Source organism: Rhineura floridana, chromosome 8 (genome assembly GCF_030035675.1).
Source record: "Rhineura floridana isolate rRhiFlo1 chromosome 8, rRhiFlo1.hap2, whole genome shotgun sequence".
In the NCBI taxonomy this organism is placed as follows: domain Eukaryota; kingdom Metazoa; phylum Chordata; class Lepidosauria; order Squamata; family Rhineuridae; genus Rhineura; species Rhineura floridana.
The window spans coordinates 14,238,211-14,257,773 of NC_084487.1; the positions used below are offsets into that span (position 1 = coordinate 14,238,211).

General features: G+C 45.9%; 1 protein-coding gene across 19 annotated transcripts in view; it reads left to right on the forward strand.

The window, feature by feature from the left end:
* The window catches only part of CELF2 (CUGBP Elav-like family member 2), a 672,363-nt gene that overhangs the window by 430,429 nt on the left and 222,371 nt on the right, over nt 1-19,563 (forward strand). For 12 of the 19 annotated variants that reach the window (XM_061638317.1, XM_061638318.1, XM_061638326.1 and 9 more), the window contains exon 2: nt 13,049-13,183. The exons of the other annotated variants lie outside the window; for them this stretch is intronic. In XM_061638317.1, the coding sequence (XP_061494301.1) occupies nt 13,049-13,183 (135 nt within the window). The remainder of the gene's footprint in view (nt 1-13,048; nt 13,184-19,563) is intronic. 19 annotated transcript variants of the gene reach the window in all.

The window sequence follows — 19,563 nt, forward strand, 5'->3', positions numbered from 1 at the left end:
AACCTCCTGATGATAGCTCCCAGCGGTTTTATATAGATGTTAAATAGCATGGGAGAGAGGATAGAGCCTTGTGGCACTCCACAAGTGAGGGGCCAAGGGTCTGAAACCTCATCTCCCAATGCTACCTGTTGGTGCCTGTCAGAGAGAAAGGAACGGAACCACTGTAAAACAGTGCCTCCTATTTATTTATTTATTTATTTATTTATTTATTTTATTACATTTTTAGACCGCCCTATAGCAATAAGCTCCCAGGGCGGTGTACAGCATAATAAAACAGGTTAAAATACAAGTGGATGTAAACACAATAAAACATAATTAAAAATTTTCAATTTTCAATTCAAATTTTAAAATTTTTAAAATGCCTGGGCGAAGAGGTAGGTCTTTACCTGGCGCCGAAAAGATAACAAAGAAGGCGCCAGGCGTATCTCATCAGGGAGGGCGTTCCATAGTTCGGGGGCCACCACTGAGAAGGCCCTAGCTCTAGTTATCGTTCTCCGTGCCTCCCTATGCGTTGGGACACGGAGAAGGGCCTTCGACGTCGAGCGCAGCGACCGGGTAGGTACATAGCGGGAGAGGCGTTCCGCCAGGTATTGCGGTCCGATGCCGTTAAGGGCTTTATAGGTAAGAACCAACACTTTGAATCTGGCCCGGAAACATATTGGTAGCCAGTGCAGCTGGGCCAGGACAGGTGTTATATGATCAATTTTTTTTGTCCCAGTAAGAACTCTGGCCGCAGCATTCTGCACCAGCTGAAGTTTCCAAACCGTCTTCAGAGGTAACCCTACGTAGAGTGCATTACAGTAGTCCAATCTAGAGGTTACCAGAGCATGGATAACTGTGGCAAGGTTCTCCTTATCCAGATAGGGTCGTAGTTGGGCTACCAGCCGAAGCTGGTAGAACGCATTCCGTGCCACCGAGGCTACTTGAGCCTCCAGTGACAGGAGCGGATCTAATAAGACCCCCAAACTACGGACCTGCTCCTTTAGGGGGAGTGTAACCCCATCTAGGGCAGGTCGGACATCAACCATCTGGGCAGAGAGCCCCCCCACCAACAGCATCTCAGTCTTGTCAGGATTGAGTCTCAGTTTATTAGCCTGAGTCTCAGTCTCAGTCCCAATCCCTCTAGGCGATCCAACAGGATACCGTGGTCGACGGTATCAAAAGCCGCTAAGAGATCTAGGAGGACTAGAAAGGTGAATTCTCCCCTGTCTAATGCCCTCCTCATATCATCCACCAGAGTGACCAAGGCTGTTTCAGTACTGTGTCCAGTCCTGAAACCCGATTGGTATGGATCCAAGTAATCCGCTTCATCCAAGTGTGCTGACAACTGGCTAGCCACCACTCGCTCAATATAAGGGGTAAGGCGGTCTTTCAGGTATCCTGGTCCTGAGCTGTATAGGGCTTTGTACACCAAAACTAGAACCTTGAACTTGGCCCGGTAGCAAATGGGCAGCCAGTGCAATTCTTTCAGCAGCGGGGTGACATGTTGGCAATACCCTTCCATAGTGAGCAGTGTCGCCGCCGCATTTTGCACCAGCTGCAGCTTCCGGACCAACCTCAAGGGCAGCCCCACATAGAGCGCATTACAGTAATCCAGCCTGGAGGTTACCAGTGTATGGACAACAGTGGTCAGGCTATCCTGGTCCAGAAATGACCACAGCTGTCTCACCAGCCGAAGCTGGTGAAAGGCACTCCTAGCCCCTGAGGTCACCTGGGCCTCTAGCGACAAAGATGGATCCAGGAGCACCCCCAGGCTACAGACCTGCTTTTTCAGAGGGAGTACGACCATATTCCACCATATTCCACTAGATTTCCAGAGCTAGCTTTTACGTCATGTGCAAGATCGAATAAAATGCGCCATTTGCCAGGTAAAAAATCGTTGGAATAATGGAATAAAGTGCAGTGTGAAAGCAGCCATAGATTACTTTTATTTATTTATGGCTTATTATTGTTGTTGATGTTATTGTTATTTTAGTTGTATTGGCTTGTATCCATTGCAGAATTTAAGTGGCTTGCTTAATTAGCGCAAGGATTTACACTTCCACAACAGAACCTTCCTCCTCCCATGCACCCCGTTTCTGGGTTTTGCCACAACCCTCTGGAGCAAAATTGAGGAGGATGTGTGGCATGCACGGAGCAGGGAGGAAAGGGGGTACAGTTCAGTGTTGCAAGCGTAAATCCAAGCGTGTTTTAAAGTGCAATACACAAATGCATTGGATACTGCCCTAAGCCTTCAGAATTATTATTTTTTACTCCTTATTCTTGCGATTCCATTTGAAGAATAGGAATAAGAATTCAAAGAAGATGAATATACGAATCATGTGTGAATCAGCAGAAATGCAAAGAATATGAACAAGACAAATGTGCATAATAATAACAAACAAATAACAAGAATGCAAATAATCAGAGGGTTGGGATTCATGCAAATAGGAATAATTTTGAAATATTAAGATGGATAGAAATAATAAGCTGAATATGAATATAAGAGGAAAGAAGATGGAATCTCAAGGGTGCACAAAGGAAGATTTCCCTGGCCTGACATGTTTCAAAATGCACTTCTTCAGAGATGTCACACATAAGAGCAATAAATATTTTATATAATATTATTACCATTAAGAGGATTGTATAGTATAATAAAAGCAAAACAAATCTTTAAAATATTAGTGGGAAAGAACAGAAAGTGTCATTAACTTTTGTTATATAGAAGCTTAAAACTCAACACAAACAAGAACAGAACAAAGCAGAAGTTTAAAAGTACATAGGAAGCTGCTTTATACTGAATCACACCGTTGGTCCATCTAACCCAGTGTTGTCAACACTGACTGGTAGTGGCTCTCCAGGATTTCAGGCAGGATTCTTTCCTAGCCCTACCTGAAAGATGCCAGGGACTGAACCTAGGACCTTCTGCACTCAAGGCAAATGCGCTATCCAGGGATGTAGTCGTCCAGGGTCTTGGGGGACCTTAGATACTTTACTTTTGGTGGAGCAGAGTCCCAGCAGGGTACCTATGTCTCCAGCATTCTACAAGCCAATCAACAGAAAAGGGGAGTGTGTTAGCCACTGAGAAGAGTCTTGTATCATGCTTCCTTGTCCTTTCTTGCTGATTGGAGCCAATCAGAATAAAAGGTGGTGAGTCAGCCACTGAGAAGACTCTTCTCAGTAGCTAACTCCCCCCCCCATGCTTACTGGCTTCTAGGGATGTATGTTGTTGCGGGAGAAGGCATTAACAAGGATCTCATGCTTAACCCAGCAGCAAAAAATGGGGGCGTGGCTGTGGCTAACATGAAGGGACCCCCCACTTCTGAATTTGCCACTACACTACTGGTGCTACCCACTGAACTACAGCGCTTTCCGAAGTATATAGCATTTGTGTCCTGGTTTGTTTTTGGTTTTTTGGTGGGGAGGTTAAGCATTCATCTAAGCATTATGGTTCTTTTCCTACTCAAACTGACCCTCCAGCAAAACTAATTGCAAAATGGAGGATAGCAGGTACATTCTGTTTTGCCTGAAATGAGCTAAGATTGGGAGGGGGTGCATTTTGCTTTCATGAAGCAATTCCTTCCTAGGATATTGGGCACTTCACTAACTACATACCAAGTGAGTGTTCCTAGCATTATAAAATGTGTTTAAAATCTTGCTATCCCTTAAAATGATGATTGGAGGGGGGGAAATGTGTTTGAGAACGTAATAGGCTCTATTAGTCACCTTGTGTTTGAGTCCTTAAAACTGTTTCCCCCATAGTTCCTCAAACACCCCCCTTTGTGCAGGCCAAGACCCCTGCCTCTCCCTGATTTTCTTTTGCTTTCAGCTGGTTGGTTGGGGGGGTGCCTGTTTGGAGGGGGGGGTAAGGAGGCTGCCTGCTTTTTTGTCTATGTTTTATTTCTTTGACGGCAGTAAGTGTTTTGCTGCTTAGGTTCTGCTTATCACCAGTTTATCTTCTGTGGAATTGGGAGTCTGTCTGTGTGTCCATGCCAGTTTCTTAGATTTCCAAATGCCACCCCGGACCCCTGCTTTAAAAGTTGTTGTTGTTATGGTTGTGGCCCCCATCCCATTTTTCATCAACATTCATGAGGCCTAGAAGCTTCTATTTTCAATTTTTTTCTCCAATAGTTAAGAGAGAGAAGTTGAAAAGTATGACTTGCAAGCTATTTTTCTAGTATTTAAAGAGCAAGGTGGCTCTTTCTCCCTCTGAGGGGTTGTCACTCTAAATTAGTGTTTTTCCTCAATTAACCTTTTTAAACCTTTCAATATGTGAGAAGCTGTGCTTTTCAAATACACCATGACACATTTCACACTAACCTAATGGAATACAGCACCACGGGATCTATGGTTTCTGGAGGTTATGCAAACCACTGTGATCTTTCAACTAGAGTTCCAACGACAGGGTAATCTTTGCTATAACGTCACTAAAGGCTTCGCTGCATATGTGGTGGTTTTCATGTCCATGTCCTTCTCTTGGCCTGTTTTTAAAAATAAATCTCCTTCGTATGTGTGTATCAAGTGGAAACCGTCCAGGCTGTTCATGCAGAGGGTGCTCCTAAAAATGTCTAAGTTATGGAAACTAATAGTCTATAAGTTTCTGACAAGGGGATGCAAGAGATGATTAGCTTTCATGATGGAAGAAAAAAATATTGTGGAATGAAAGGACTGTAGTCAGAGCAGCTGCTTTGCATGCAGAAGGTCCTGTGTTTGATCCCTGGGATCTCCAGGTAGAGACTCCTGTATGAAACGCTGGAAAGCTGCTGCCAGTCAGTGTTGATGATACCAAACTAGGTGGGCCAGTGCCTTGACCTTTTTCCCCCTTCTTGTACTTGCCAGTGTCAGGCTGAAGTGGCAGGTGGCCATATCTGAATCCAGGCTTAGAGCATGGTGATGCCAAGTATTTATTAATTTATATATTGCTTAATAGGCTTCTAAGTGGTTTACCAAGTATAAAAATCAGCTACCCAAACATTAAAATATAAGCATTCATAATTAAAATATGCAATACTGCAGAAGCAGCCAATGTCATGCCCTCCAGGTGTTGTGAACAACAACTCCCATCAGCCCCAGCAAGTATGGGCAATGGCCCAGGGATGATGGCAATTGTAGTCCCAAACTTCTGGAGTGCGCCACACTGGCTATCCTTGTGATAAAGCAATCCCATGAAAACATTAAAATCTAAACCTTCGTAAGGTTGAAGTTGGAACCAGGGTGAGGGACAATGGTGTCGTGGCAGAGCACATACTTCGCATCCGGAGGGTTCCAGGTTCAACCCTTGGCATCTCCAGGTTTGGTTTTTTTAAAAACAACAACAAAAATGAAGATCAGGTAACAGGTGATAGGAAAGATTCTTTGTTCTCCGTGATCCTGCTGCCAGTCAGAATAGACAACACTGTCCTGGGTGCATAAATAGTCTGATCTAAGATAAGGCAACTTGCTATGTCCTATGAAGGCTTATTAAGGTGGGGATCTCCACTGTGGTATCTTGGTTTATACTGTGCCATCATTGTATGTGGAGTCTTAAAAAGGAACATAAGCAATGTAGACAGACCCCTCTTTCCAGGGAGCTTGCAATCTAACATCTGCAGCAGGAGAAATAGCAGAGGCAAGGTGTGGGTAGGGAGCAATGTGGGCAAACCCTGTTCTGCATATATGAAGGGCTGGCGATGAGGATTAAGAGGATAGGCCAAGGTAGGCTTTGAGGAGGGATCTGAAGAAAGGAAGAGTGTGGGCATAATATGGGCACAGGCGTGCAGTTCCACACAGAGAAGGGGGCAGCAAGGGGAAATGGACAGAACATTTAGTACCTGTTGGGGGAAGAAAAAGGAGCCACTATTTGTGAACCTGTGGCAGTCAATGAGCTTTGCCTTTCTGATGGAAGAAGAATAGGAAGTACGGAAGGAAGCAGGGTTGACCTTTCCAAAACAATCAACAGCTGCCCTGTGAAGAATCCAGTAGACTGAAGCCTTTCCTTCTTATCCAGTTAAGAATCACAGAAATAGTGACTCTGCCAAAGTTTCCCTTCTAGGGACTTGCACCAGCTGTAATGAGACATTTTCCATTTTTTAAAGGGGAACAAAACACCCTTCAAAGCGCCAAGCAAAACACATCACTCCAGTTCCACATTATTGAAGCAACAAGCACCATACTGTGTAAGAATGTACTTCCGTACATGTGCGTATGCAAGCAAAGCGACCTTTCAGAGTGCCCGTTTCCAAAGGAATCGTGTGATTATATCTTGCATAGATATCTTTCCTTCTCATTAGGCAATCTTTGTAAGGGTTTTCTTTGAAGACAGAGCCTGTGCAAGCATGCAGCTTTGGGTCTTCAGATCTACAACTGTGTAGAGAGAGGAGAGTTTATGTAATTAGACTTATCTATTATATATATGTATATATTTTAAAAACCAGATTTCATTGGAAAGAGTGGATTCATGTATATTTATGTCCGTGACCATCAACTGCAAATGGTGGCAGTCAGATGTATGCAGGCGTCCATAATACACATCTTTAGAATGGATGGAGAAAATGGTATCTATGAATGTGAACTTAAGTGTCTGTGCATACTGATGTTTTTGCAGGTTGGAGGCAGGCAAGTGTAAGGTTTAGATTTGGGGTCGGCTGGCAGGGTGGTGATGGACATGATATCCCCATCGTGCTGTCCCTCTAGCACCCCTGCTCAAATTCTTGCAAGAAGAATTGAAACCCTCATAATGCTTTGAGCACCTCTGCTGGAACTCTTGCAAGGAGAATTGAGATGGCCACTGTCTGTCTGCTGCCTTTCTCGATTCTGCTGCCTTTCTCGATTCTGCTGCCTTTCTCGATTCTCTCCACCTTCCTCTCTCCCAAAGGCCCAAAAACTTAGCGTGGGACAGGGGGAGGTTGCAAAGGTGGGTGCTCCCAATCCCTGTTTTCCCACGAGGGACCCTGAGCACCTTCTGCAGCCTGCGCGATTCTACCCCAAGAAGCACCTTTGCATGCATGTTATCTCAGTAAACGCCAGTTTGGGGACATGTGTTTCCTGTGACAGTGTGTAGGTCCAACCATTTTTCGAGCTGGGAACTAACAGTATTCAGTTGTTATGCCACTTTATCATAGCTTTATCAATGCCCACTCCATTGCCGCCTGAGCGTTGCTACTGCAATTGAAGTGGGATGCCACCATTTCAGATGTCGCTGTGCATGGTGTGCTTTTAAGCAGAGATGCATAACAAGAGCACTTCTGGATCACTCCAAAGGCTGATGATGTTGCCAGCATATTGGTGTACTCTCTCTTATCGTTTTTTGTGGCTGATTGGTATAGTCTGCAAGCTATAGGGGAAACTTCCGCATATGCCCCAGCAAAGAAGGTGGGGAAGGGATGTAGCTCAGTGACAGAGCATCTGCCTTGCATACAGAAGGTCCCAGGTTCAATCCCCAGCATTTCCAGGTAGGGCTGGGAGAGAACCCAGTGTCTGGAACTCTGGAGAGCAGCTGCCAGTCAGGGTAGGCAATACTGAGCTACATGGAGCAATGGTCTGACTCAGTATAAGGCAATATAAGAACAGGAGAATAATAGACATTCTCTTTTAAAAAAAATCTTCAGTGGGATCTAGCCTAAACAGGACAAAAACCAAAATCACATCCGTAGTACCCATCATTTATATTTTCTCAAAGATCGTAAGCTCCGTTTTCTACAACGGTGTGAATGCATGTTAAATATTACGGATTATACCCAATGTTAGTCATACCTAGTGATAGGGCAGAAATTTGATTCAGTTTGCATTTAATGCCAAAGCTACCAAATCCATATTTCCCAAACAATATGAGAACTGAAACATATCCATCCTTTGACATTTGCACTCATCCAAATTTTGCTATATCAAACAGTGTTTACAAAAATGTACATTTTAGGGGAAATTGTTTGTAAAATGAATATATTAGTGAAGATATCATACAAGAATGCATTGCATGAGGATAGATTGCTTGCAAAAACGTATACATTAGTCAAAACTGTCTTTAAAAATGTGTTTATTAGGAGAAATTTGCAGTCAAATGCTGAAGAATTTTCATGAGGATTTAAAAGTTTAGAAAATTGAAATTGACAAATCCGTCCATCCCTACTCAGAGTAGACCTATTGAAATCAGTGGACTGAAGTTCATTGATTTCACTGGGTCTATTCTGAGTATTTACTGAGTTGGTTACCACCCTGTAATTTTAATCCTAACACTACTCTTTCCTTGGACAAGTTGGGCTTGTTCTAATAGAAATAAGCCTTCCGTACAAAGGCTATTGTTGTTTGTCAATGCAGTTTCATTAATAGCATTAAATAGCATTATCATTGCCTGACATTTATCTCACAATTTTCCAGAGCTGACTGTTACATCTCTGTGGAAACCCAAATTGCGGTTGAAACAAGTCAGATAAGAAAGGTATCCATAAAAAGTGGCTGAATTGGCCTGGCCCTTGTTTGGAATGTCACCTACTAAGAAATATTTCAGAATACACAATATTTAATGGCTGTTACATATCCTTGTATCAGCACTACAGAGGAAATATTCACTGAGGGTGAGGGTTATGGAGAATAATTCAGGTCACCTTCAAAAAAATAACTTTTTTTTAAAGATTCACAAATCTCAAGAACTCTATTTATTACATTTATCCCAGCTTTCTTAACACAAGAACCCTAAGGTAGGTTAGACTGAAAGAAAATAGTGGCCCAAAATCAACCAGTAAGCTTCATAGCTGAATTGAGAGAGCTGAAATTGACAGATCTTTCCATCCCTACTCATGCAAACCTATTGAAATCCAATGGAAGAAATAGTTTCTTTCCTCAGGCAAAGTGAATCACATCTTCAATGCATTTTCTGTTTTGAACCTGTGGGATTTCCAGGGTTGATGATGCAGTAATACTGCCTCTCAACTGGGGCAAGTTCACATGAACAACCACTGCATATTATAATTTTATTTATTATTGCATTAATATCCCACCTTTCTTCCAAGGAGCTCAAGGTGATGTACAGTATGTAGTTCTTCCCCTCTTTATTTTATCCTCACACCAACCCTGTGAGGTAGATTAAGCTGAGAGGCAGTGACTGGCCCAAGGTCACCCAGTGAGCTTCTTGGCCGAGTGGGGATTTGAACCCTGGTCTCCCAGGTCCTAGAACCACACTCTAACCACTTCGCCACACTGGCTCTTACAGAGTAAATCTGTGACCCTCCAGATGTTCGTTGGACTACAAATGCCATAACCCCCAAAATCATTGGCCCTCTCCTTTGTCATCACCCTACGAGCGTCCCTCAAAGGAGGGACCCACACAAGGCCCTCAGACGAAGGTCTAATGGTCCAGGTAGGTTCATATTAGGAGAGGCATTCCAGAAGATAATGGGGTCCTGAGCTGTAAAGAGCTTTAAAGGTAAAAGCAAGCACTTTGAATTGGGCTCAGGAGCACAGAGACAACCAGCACAGATGGAACAGAATTGGTGGTAGATTATCAGAATGAATGCTCTATAAACAGCAGAGGTCTGAAGCAAAGGATAAGATGGTGCCCCCCTCCCCATTCCACATACAGAGGCTGACAGGACTGACAGCTGAGGGAAGCAGCGTAGTGGCACACCCAGTTCTGTTCTCCACCAGAAGAGAATGCTGGAGAGAGGGAGGAGAGACTCAGAAGGAATGGCCAGGGGGCTGCAGACACTGTTCCTCCATATATGGTGGGCTCTCCAACACTGGAGGCCTTCAAGAGGCAGCTGGACAGCCACCAGTCGGGGATGCTTTAAGTTGGATTCCTGCAGTGAGCAAGGGGTTGGACTCAGTGGCCTTATAAGTCCCTTCCAACTCTACGATTGTATGATACCTGCTGCTTGAGGCTGTTGCCTCACTCTTCTCATTTAGCAAAGAGGGAGCCCCATTAAATCGGGTGGGGAACCTCCAGCCCCTAGGCCAATCTTGGCCCATCAGGGGGTCCAATTTTGCCTATGGGGCCATTCCCTCATTTTGTCAATCAGGTGATGTGACAACAGGAGTGGGTTTCTATTCTGCGTTGCTGCGCCTACCATTTCCCCATAGGGAACTGGAGCACAGCGAAAGCAGCAGGATTTAACCCCCATTCGTCAGCTGATGACCGGGGCTTAAATCCTGCTTAGTTTGCCTGTGCATGCCAGTTTCCCAAGAGTAGGATTTTATCCCTCATGCACTGATAAATGGTGAGTGCAATGCTGCTGGGTAATGCTTTGCCAGTGAGTTTCCTGTGGGCAGCACACTCGTGAAGCAGACCCCTTCTGCCCACCCCCACTCCTTTAACAAGTGGGCGTGACTGCCCACCTATCGGACACCATCATGATGTCAGATGATTGACAGATGAGAAACTCACCCATCTTTCAATGTTGGCCCGCGGGGTGGGGGGAGATAAAGTTCTGAGCCGCTGGGCCAAAAACGTTCCCCAACCCTGTGTTAAATTATAGGGCTGTAGGGTTTTCTGTTAGTCCCACTGTAACCCAAAGGCAAATTCGATCATACATACAACAAATATAAAAGCAGTCTTGAAAGCTAAAGTCTCGAACTACAGGATTTTGGGGAAGGGAGGAGGGAAGAGACAGAGAGAGAAAGACTTGCAAGAAGAGTCGAAACTGCTAGGATGGTGAGAATTTTAGCTGAAGTTACTAACTGTTGCCGCTTCCTTTCTTCGTGACTATACTTATCTCTCCTCCCCTTTATACCTAAGAACTCAAGCTCGTTTTAAGTTCATGACTGTAAATCAATTTAGATAGTGCCTCAAAGCAGAGAGTCAAGAAACTGGCGTTGGTCCAGAGTGAATTAATCTGAAATTAATTTGATTCTGAAAGGCTCCATCTGGCTGTGTTTGGAAAAGGCAGTTAGACAGAGAGAAAGATATAAACAAACGATCATCTGTATTCTCTGTGCCAGATGTTTTGTGGGTTCTTCTCCCCCCTTTTTAAAACAAAAAACCAGACTCAGAATTTTGTGAAAAAGCGATGGAAATGTTGATGACACCAGGTCTCTCTTGGAAGGGCAATCCTATTACAAGTTTTACAGACAGAACTATTTTCATTTATTTATTTCTGCATTTGAATCAGAAGGAGATGGGGGAGGGGGGAGATGTGTGTGAGAGGCACAATATAGCCGCCTTGCAGAGAGGGGAGAACATGGGAATTGTCAACAAAAGAAACGCCACAGTTGGCTTTCATCGACGAGAATCACATGATGTAAGGATGGCTGAAATTGTCGATATTCTTTAAAACGGGGGCATTCAAACTGAAAAGAACTGACCCCTGAAAAATGGCTGTGTTCTCCACCTATAGTCAGAGGCAGCATGCTTCTGAATACCAGTTGCTCAAAACCGCAGGAGAGCTTGGAAAAGTTACTTTTTTGAACTACAACTCCCATCAGTCCAATCCAGTGGCCATGCTGGCTGGGGCTGATGGGAGTTGTAGTTCAAAAAAGTAACTTTTCCAAGCTCTGGCCCGGGAGAGTGCTCTTGCGCTCAAGTCCTGCTTGTGCGCTTCACGTGAGCATCCGGTTGGCCACTGAACTAATCTGATCCAGCAGGACTCTACTTATGCTCCTACATTTAAGACAACCACCCAGAATGTGTTCAAGGCCACGGCTATAATTCCCGTAACAAATAAAAAACATCTCACGTTCTGATGGGAGAAGGGTGTCAGTGGTAAAATCAGTCAAGCCTCGCGCCAGGTTCAGAAGGTCCCCTGGGCAAGGTACTTCCAAGGCAATTCCCCCAGTGCCTCCCGGCCAGGCTTATCAAATGATAGAGCAAGTGGCAACCAGGGCCGACTTATCCATTAGGCACAGTAGGCACAGTGCCTAGGGCCCACGATAGTTTTAGGGACCCACGAAAATGTTTTAATTTCTTTTAAAATCAGAAGGAAAATCGAACTTTTAGGGTCGAAGAACATCTTTATTTTTTTCTCACATCAGAAAAAAAATGAAATTTTTAGGGCCCACAAAAATCTATTAAATTTTGCCTAAAACAAAAAAAAATAAAATGTTGAAGTATTTAAAGTTATATCAAAAATAATTTTTGTTATTGATATTATTATGGAGGAAGGGGCCCACGAAGGCAAAAATGCCTAGGGCCCACGAAAGTCATAATGCGGCCCTGGTGGCAGCCATTGCAAAAGGCAACTACAGGAAGGCTCCTATGTTGCTGATAGGCCCAGCCCAGCATGTCTCCTTTCAGAAAGGGTCCTTAAAGGAAAAAAAGTTGCTTGAGCCCAGGCGAGATCTATAGAATCATAGAATAGTAGAGTTGGAAGGGGCCTATAAGGCCATCAGGTCCAACCCCCTGCGCAATGCAGGAATCCAAATCAAAGCATTCCCGACAGATGGCTGTCCAGCTGCCTCTTGAATGCCTCCACTGTCGGAGAGCCTACTACCTCTCTAGGAAATTGGTCCCAGTGTTGTATGGCTCTAACAGGAAGTTTTTCTAACCACGCTGCTGCTGAAAGGAGAAATGCTGTACTGGGTGGCTATGCAAAAACCACCACCTTTTCCCAGAAAAATGCCTCTTTGCCATAGCATTTCTCCACACCCCTTACTGGCCCCCATTGGCATCCTCCTTAAGTGTATATTGGCCTAGCTGGATGCTTATTGAACCTGGGACCTTCTGCGTGCAAAGCAGATGCTCTGCCACTGAGCTATGGCCTTTTCCCCAAAGAAGCAGCAGTCACAGGGAATTGCTAACCATTATGCCCCAGTGATGTATGAATTGGGCCCAAGTCACTACTATAACGTCTGAAGCTGGAGTCCAGTGAGATAAACCGGTCAGAGCAATAGCAAATTTACTGCAGCACAGATACAGATAACCTACTAAAATTGCACACTGCCTTTCCTTTGGCCTTGTATTAGGGGACGGATGCTTGGAAAAGTTTCTTTTTTGAACTACAACTCCCATCAGCCCAATCCAGTGGCCATGGTGGCTGGGGCTGATGGGAGTTGTAGTTTAAAAAGTAACTTTTCCAAGCTCTGCATTTAGGGCTTGGGTGATGAGAACACAAGAACTTGGGCAGCTGCCTTGCATTGAGTCAGGCCATCGGTCCATCTCTTTCAGAAGTGTCTACAGTGACTGGGAGCAGCTCTCCAGGGTTTCAGGCAGGAATCTCTCCCAGCCCTTCCTGAAGATGCCATTGGAGATTGCACCTGGGACCTTCTGCATGCAGGGCACATGCTCTGCCCCTAGGGATGGGTGAGAAATTTGTTTCCATTCGCATTTCAAACCAAATCTATCAAATTTGCACTTTCTAAAACGATACACGGTCCGAACCACATCCATCCTTTGCAATTCACATTTATTCAAATTTTGCAATGCAGTTCGCCCACCAAGCAATATTTACAAAAAAGTATATGGTAGGGGGACGTGTGCATAAAAATGAATAGATTAGTGAAAATAACATAGAAAATGCATTATATGATGAGAAATTGCTTGCAAAAGAGTGTGCATTAGTAAAAAAAAAATGCCTACAAAAATGCATTTATTAGGAGAAACTTGCACTAAAATGCTGGAGAATTTTCATGAGGATTTTTTTAAAAAAAAATTCACAAATTGCTGCAGAAATATGGAGAACTGATTTTGTGATTCGAAAAATGGGAAACTGAGAGAAGCAAACTTGACAGGCCCTTCTATCCCTCTCTACCACTGAAATATAGCACTTTCCCAAGAAGCTGCCCTTCAGAGCTTGGAAAAGTTACTTTTTTTTGAGCTACAACTCCCATCAGCCCAATCCAGTGGCCATGCTGGCTGGGGCTGATGGGAGTTGTAGTTCAAAAAAGTAACTTTTCCAAGGCTCTGCCCTATACAGAGTTGGACTATCGTTCCATCTAGCTGAGTATTATCTACACTGACTGGCATTTCAGGCAGGAGTCTCTCCCAGATCTCCCTGAAGGTGCTAAGGATGGAACCTGGGACCTTCTGCATACAAAGAAGATGCTCTACCAAAACAGGGGACAGTTGTGAAAAATGAACCTTACCGTATGCTTCGTACAGAGCTGGAATGAAAAAAAGAGCGACTGAGTTTGATCTGCAGAGGGCGGAGGAAGAGTATTTCTTGCTGCAGGATAAGCCAGAGAAGAATGGAAGAGGGAGTCAAAGGATTTCTCTCCGATGCATGCCAAGGCAGGTTTTGGCGTGTCTTCCCTAAAGCAGCCACCTTTTTGAGACCCAAGATCTCCCCAACTGTGATCCAAAGGACCCAGGAGAAAAAGAGAGGAGTGTTGGGTAATTGAAATGTACCCCAATGGCAGAATGAGCCAAGGTTAAGTATGTTGCAGAAATGACGATAAGAACTTTTCATCATCGGTTTTGAAATGCGTCTTTCATGTCATTTCCCCTCCTTCCAGGACCTGGGAGGATTGCAAAAAAAAAAAAAAAAGTTAATCGAAGCATATTAATGTGTTCAGGTGTGCTTATGCTTCAGAAGAGATGAAGCTGGGACAGCTAAATAATTTCTCTTTGCACAAGTTGATAGCCTTGAGGCGAACAATGCACACAAGGTCTCCTGCTGCCAATATTTAATTTGTTCCTCCTTTGTGAGTCATGTCCATCATCTTGCCTTGTGTCTGTGGGCTTTAACCCTTGAATGATGTAGATGCGAAGGGGATAGTCCAAACACCCAGAGCTAAAGATGGATGAAACTATCAATTTTGGTTTCTCCAAATTTCTCTTCCAATCTTAAGTTCTGTTTGTCACATTTTCACAACTGTTTGTGATTTAAAAAAAAAAAAAAGAAGGGGGGGGAAAATCCTTCACAAAAATTCAGCAGCATTTTTGTGTGTTCTAAAAAACACATTTTAGCAAGCAATTTCCACAAATCTAATGCATTTTTATATGTTATTTTCACCATTTTTATGCATATTTTCCCCTAAGAGATGCTTTTTTGGACACTTTTTTTTTGCAGAATTGGTAGACGTGCAGACTTCAAAGGGTAGCTGTGTTTCAGTTTGCATATTGTTTTGAGAAGTGCAAAGTGAATTTCCTCCCCAACTCTACACAAGGCAACCTTCATGGCAGGAGCTTTCCACCACTGCCTCACACTCCTCATCAGTAGCTCATACAGCAGAGGAATAAACTGTGCCGTTGATCTGTGTTTAAAATGTATCCACAGACACGGTTGGGAGGACATTAGATGGGGTGTGGGAGACTGGCAATGTTTTTAGCAATCTTCTTTTAAGCAAAGTATATTTGCTGTCTCTAACCAAGAAATAGTTGTGCAAGAAGAAGAGAAATAATTTTGCTTCTTTGTGCTTGTAGTGGTTTGGCAAAGCGGAATACATTACACACAAGGTCTTGTGCACCATAGTGAATGCCTTTGCTGCATCCCTTCCCATGCCCCACAGGTCAGAAGGAGAGCCCTTGCTCCCTTTCCCCCCTTCCTCAGGCAAGAGATCATGTGGAACTGGTAAAGGGCCTTTTTCGTGGTGGCGCCCTTGCTGTAGACATCATCCATCAACCCACTTCCATGCGTTCTTTCCATCGCTGGGAGAAATGTTCAAAGCGTTAACATGAATACTTGTGGCATGGCATTTACACAGCATTTTGATGAAGGCAGCACCTAACCAGTCCGAAAGGTTTAGTTGGGCTGCTGAGAACTGGCGTCATTTTAAAAAATGTTCCTTTCTCTTTCTCTTTCAGTAGTTACTTTTTATTTATTAGGGTTCTTTTTTTATGGTTGCATGTGGTAATGTTTTATGCTGAGTTGGCCCAAGCAGGGAGGCTGGTCACTGGGGCACAGTGGGGCAGGGCCTTGCCATTACTTTTTCTCCAAAGGTATAGCCCAACAGTCATGTGCTCCCCCCACGAGCCGTGTTCATAAATTCCTTATCATTCAGTGATTCCCTGAAGTCTTTTCTGCCCATCTCTCTTGATATCAGCAGAGCAGGGAAATTGCAGGTACTTGATGCTGACTCCTAGAAATCTGGCAACTGCTTGGGCCTGAGAACTGCTTAATTGCCCACTGTATTTTTGCATGGGAAGCGCAGGGCCGGTTCTAAAGGGCGGCCAGATTGCGCACTGGCCTGATGGCCCCTGGAGCTACAGGGGGCCCCTCAGCTGCCCCTCCGCTCCCCTTCCATGATCCGCAGGGGCCCCAAGTCCCCCCATGTCTCCCCACTTACCTGTCTGCTGTCTTTTACCATTGCCCTTAACAAAGATGGCGGCCATGGTTTCCCTAAGGTACTGAAGCCCCTGCCACCATCTTAGTTGATGGCAGAGATGCGCGCGCGTAGCATGCATGCGTGCCATGAACCAAGATGTCGGCAGAGGCTTCATCCCCTTAGGGAAACCGCGGCCGCCATCTTGGTTAATGGCAATACTAAAAGACAGGAGACAGATAGGTGGGGGTGGGGTGCGCGCGAACGCACACATGCACGTGCAAACACGCACGTGCGCACATGCCAGGGCCCAGGGCAAGCTGATGCCCAAGGGCCCCGGCATTCCTGTAGTCAGCCCTGGGGAAGAGGGTGGGAAGAAGAGCAGAATAAGTTGGCTCTGCCCTCCGTGACCCCCTGGCTTTGCCTCCCATTATCTGTCCTGCTAACTGTCCTACCAACTCCAGTGGTTACCAGCCCCCGCCGGGCTCAAGTCATTTTGATGCCCGAGGCAGAAGATCCAAACTATGCCTTAGATGCACACACACACATACATGAATTGAGATAGTGGAAATGTGAACAGCCCCGACGCTTTGGTCTGAACGAGTCTTTGAAACCCCGTATTTTGTAGAGCTGCATTTCTGTGAACTAGAAGGCATTGCAGAGAACTATGAGGGGATTCTAAATTGTTCAGTTTGAGATATATATTGTTTATTAATTATTTATTTATTTGATTATATCCACCCTTCCTCCAGTACATATCCCACCCGTCCTCCCAGTACATCCCACCCTTCCTCCCAGTACATATCCCACCCTTCCTCCCAGTACATCCCACCCTTCCTCCCAGTACATATCCACCCGTCCTCCAGTACATATCCCACCCTTCCTCCAGTACATATCCCACCCTTCCTCCCAGTACATATCCCACCCTTCCTCCCAGTACATATCCCACCCTTCCTCCCAGTACATATCCCACCCTTCCTCCCAGTACATATCCCACCCGTCCTCCCAGTACATATCCCACCCTTCCTCCCAGTACATCCACCCTCTCCAGTACATTCCCCCGTCCTCCCAGTACATATCCCACCCGTCCTCCCAGTACATATCCCACCCTTCCTCCCAGTACATATCCCACCCTTCCTCCCAGTACATATCCCACCCTTCCTCCCAGTACATATCCCACCCTTCCTCCCAGTACATATCCCACCCTTCCTCCCAGTACATATCCCACCCTCCTCCCAGTACATATCCCCCTTCCTCCAGTACATATCCCACCCTTCCTCCCAGTACATATCCCACCCTTCCTCCCAGTACATATCCCACCCTTCCTCCCAGTACATATCCACCCTTCCTCCCAGTACATATCCCACCCTTCCTCCCAGTACATATCCCACCCTTCCTCCAGTACATATCCCACCCTTCCTCCCAGTACATATCCCACCCTTCCTCCCAGTACATATCCCACCCTTCCTCCCAGTACATATCCCACCCTTCCTCCCAGTACATATCCCACCCTTCCTCCCAGTACATATCCCACCCTTCCTCCCAGTACATATCCCACCCTTCCTCCCAGTACATATCCCACCCTTCCTCCCAGTACATATCCCAACCCTTCCTCCCAGTACATATCCCACCCTTCCTCCCAGTACATATCCCACCCTTCCTCCCAGTACATATCCCACCCTTCCTCCCAGTACATATCCCACCCTTCCTCCCAGTACATATCCCACCCTTCCTCCAGTACATATCCCACCCTCTCCCAGTACATATCCCACCCTTCCTCCCAGTACATATCCCACCCTTCCTCCCAGTACATATCCCACCCTTCCTCCCAGTACATATCCCACCCTTCCTCCCAGTACATATCCCACCCTTCCTCCCAGTACATATCCCACCCTTCCTCCCAGTACATATCCCACCCTTCCTCCCAGTACATATCCCACCCTTCCTCCCAGTACATATCCCACCCTTCCTCCCACAGTACATATCCCACCCTTCCTCCCAGTACATATCCCACCCTTCCTCCAGTACATATCCCACCCTTCCTCCCAGTACATATCCCACCCTTCCTCCCAGTACATATCCCACCCTTCCTCCCAGTACATATCCCACCCTTCCTCCCAGTACATATCCCACCCTTCCTCCAGTACATATCCCACCCTTCCTCCCAGTACATATCCCACCCTTCCTCCCAGTACATATCCCACCCTTCCTCCAGTACATATCCCACCCTTCCTCCCAGTACATATCCCACCCTTCCTCCCAGTACATATCCCACCCTTCCTCCCAGTACATATCCCACCCTTCCTCCCAGTACATATCCCACCCTTCCTCCCAGTACATATCCCACCCTTCCTCCCAGTACATATCCCACCCTTCCTCCCAGTACATATCCCACCCTTCCTCCCAGTACATATCCCACCCGTCCTCCCAGTACATATCCCACCCTTCCTCCCAGTACATATCCCACCCTTCCTCCCAGTACATATCCCACCCTTCCTCCCAGTACATATCCCACCCGTCCTCCCAGTACATATCCCACCCGTCCTCCCAGTACATATCCCACCCGTCCTCCCAGTACATATCCCACCCGTCCTCCCAGTACATATCCCACCCTTCCTCCCAGTACATATCCCACCCTTCCTCCAGTACATATCCCACCCTTCCTCCCAGTACATATCCCACCCTTCCTCCCAGTACATATCCCACCCTTCCTCCCAGTACATATCCCACCCTTCCTCCCAGTACATATCCCACCCGTCCTCCCAGTACATATCCCACCCGTCCTCCCAGTACATATCCCACCCTTCCTCCCAGTACATATCCCACCCTTCCTCCCAGTACATATCCCACCCTTCCTCCCAGTACATATCCCACCCTTCCTCCCAGTACATATCCCACCCTTCCTCCCAGTACATATCCCACCCTTCCTCCCAGTACATATCCCACCCTTCCTCCCAGTACATATCCCACCCTTCCTCCCAGTACATATCCCACCCTTCCTCCCAGTACATATCCCACCCTTCCTCCCAGTACATATCCCACCCTTCCTCCCAGTACATATCCCACCCTTCCTCCCAGTACATATCCCACCCTTCCTCCCAGTACATATCCCACCCTTCCTCCCAGTACATATCCCACCCTTCCTCCCAGTACATATCCCACCCTTCCTCCCAGTACATATCCCACCCTTCCTCCCAGTACATATCCCACCCTTCCTCCCAGTACATATCCCACCCTTCCTCCCAGTACATATCCCACCCTTCCTCCCAGTACATATCCCACCCTTCCTCCCAGTACATATCCCACCTTCCTCCCAGTACATATCCCACCCTTCCTCCCAGTACATATCCCACCCTTCCTCCCAGTACATATCCCACCCGTCCTCCCAGTACATATCCCACCCTTCCTCCCAGTACATATCCCACCCTTCCTCCCAGTACATATCCCACCCTTCCTCCCAGTACATATCCCACCCTTCCA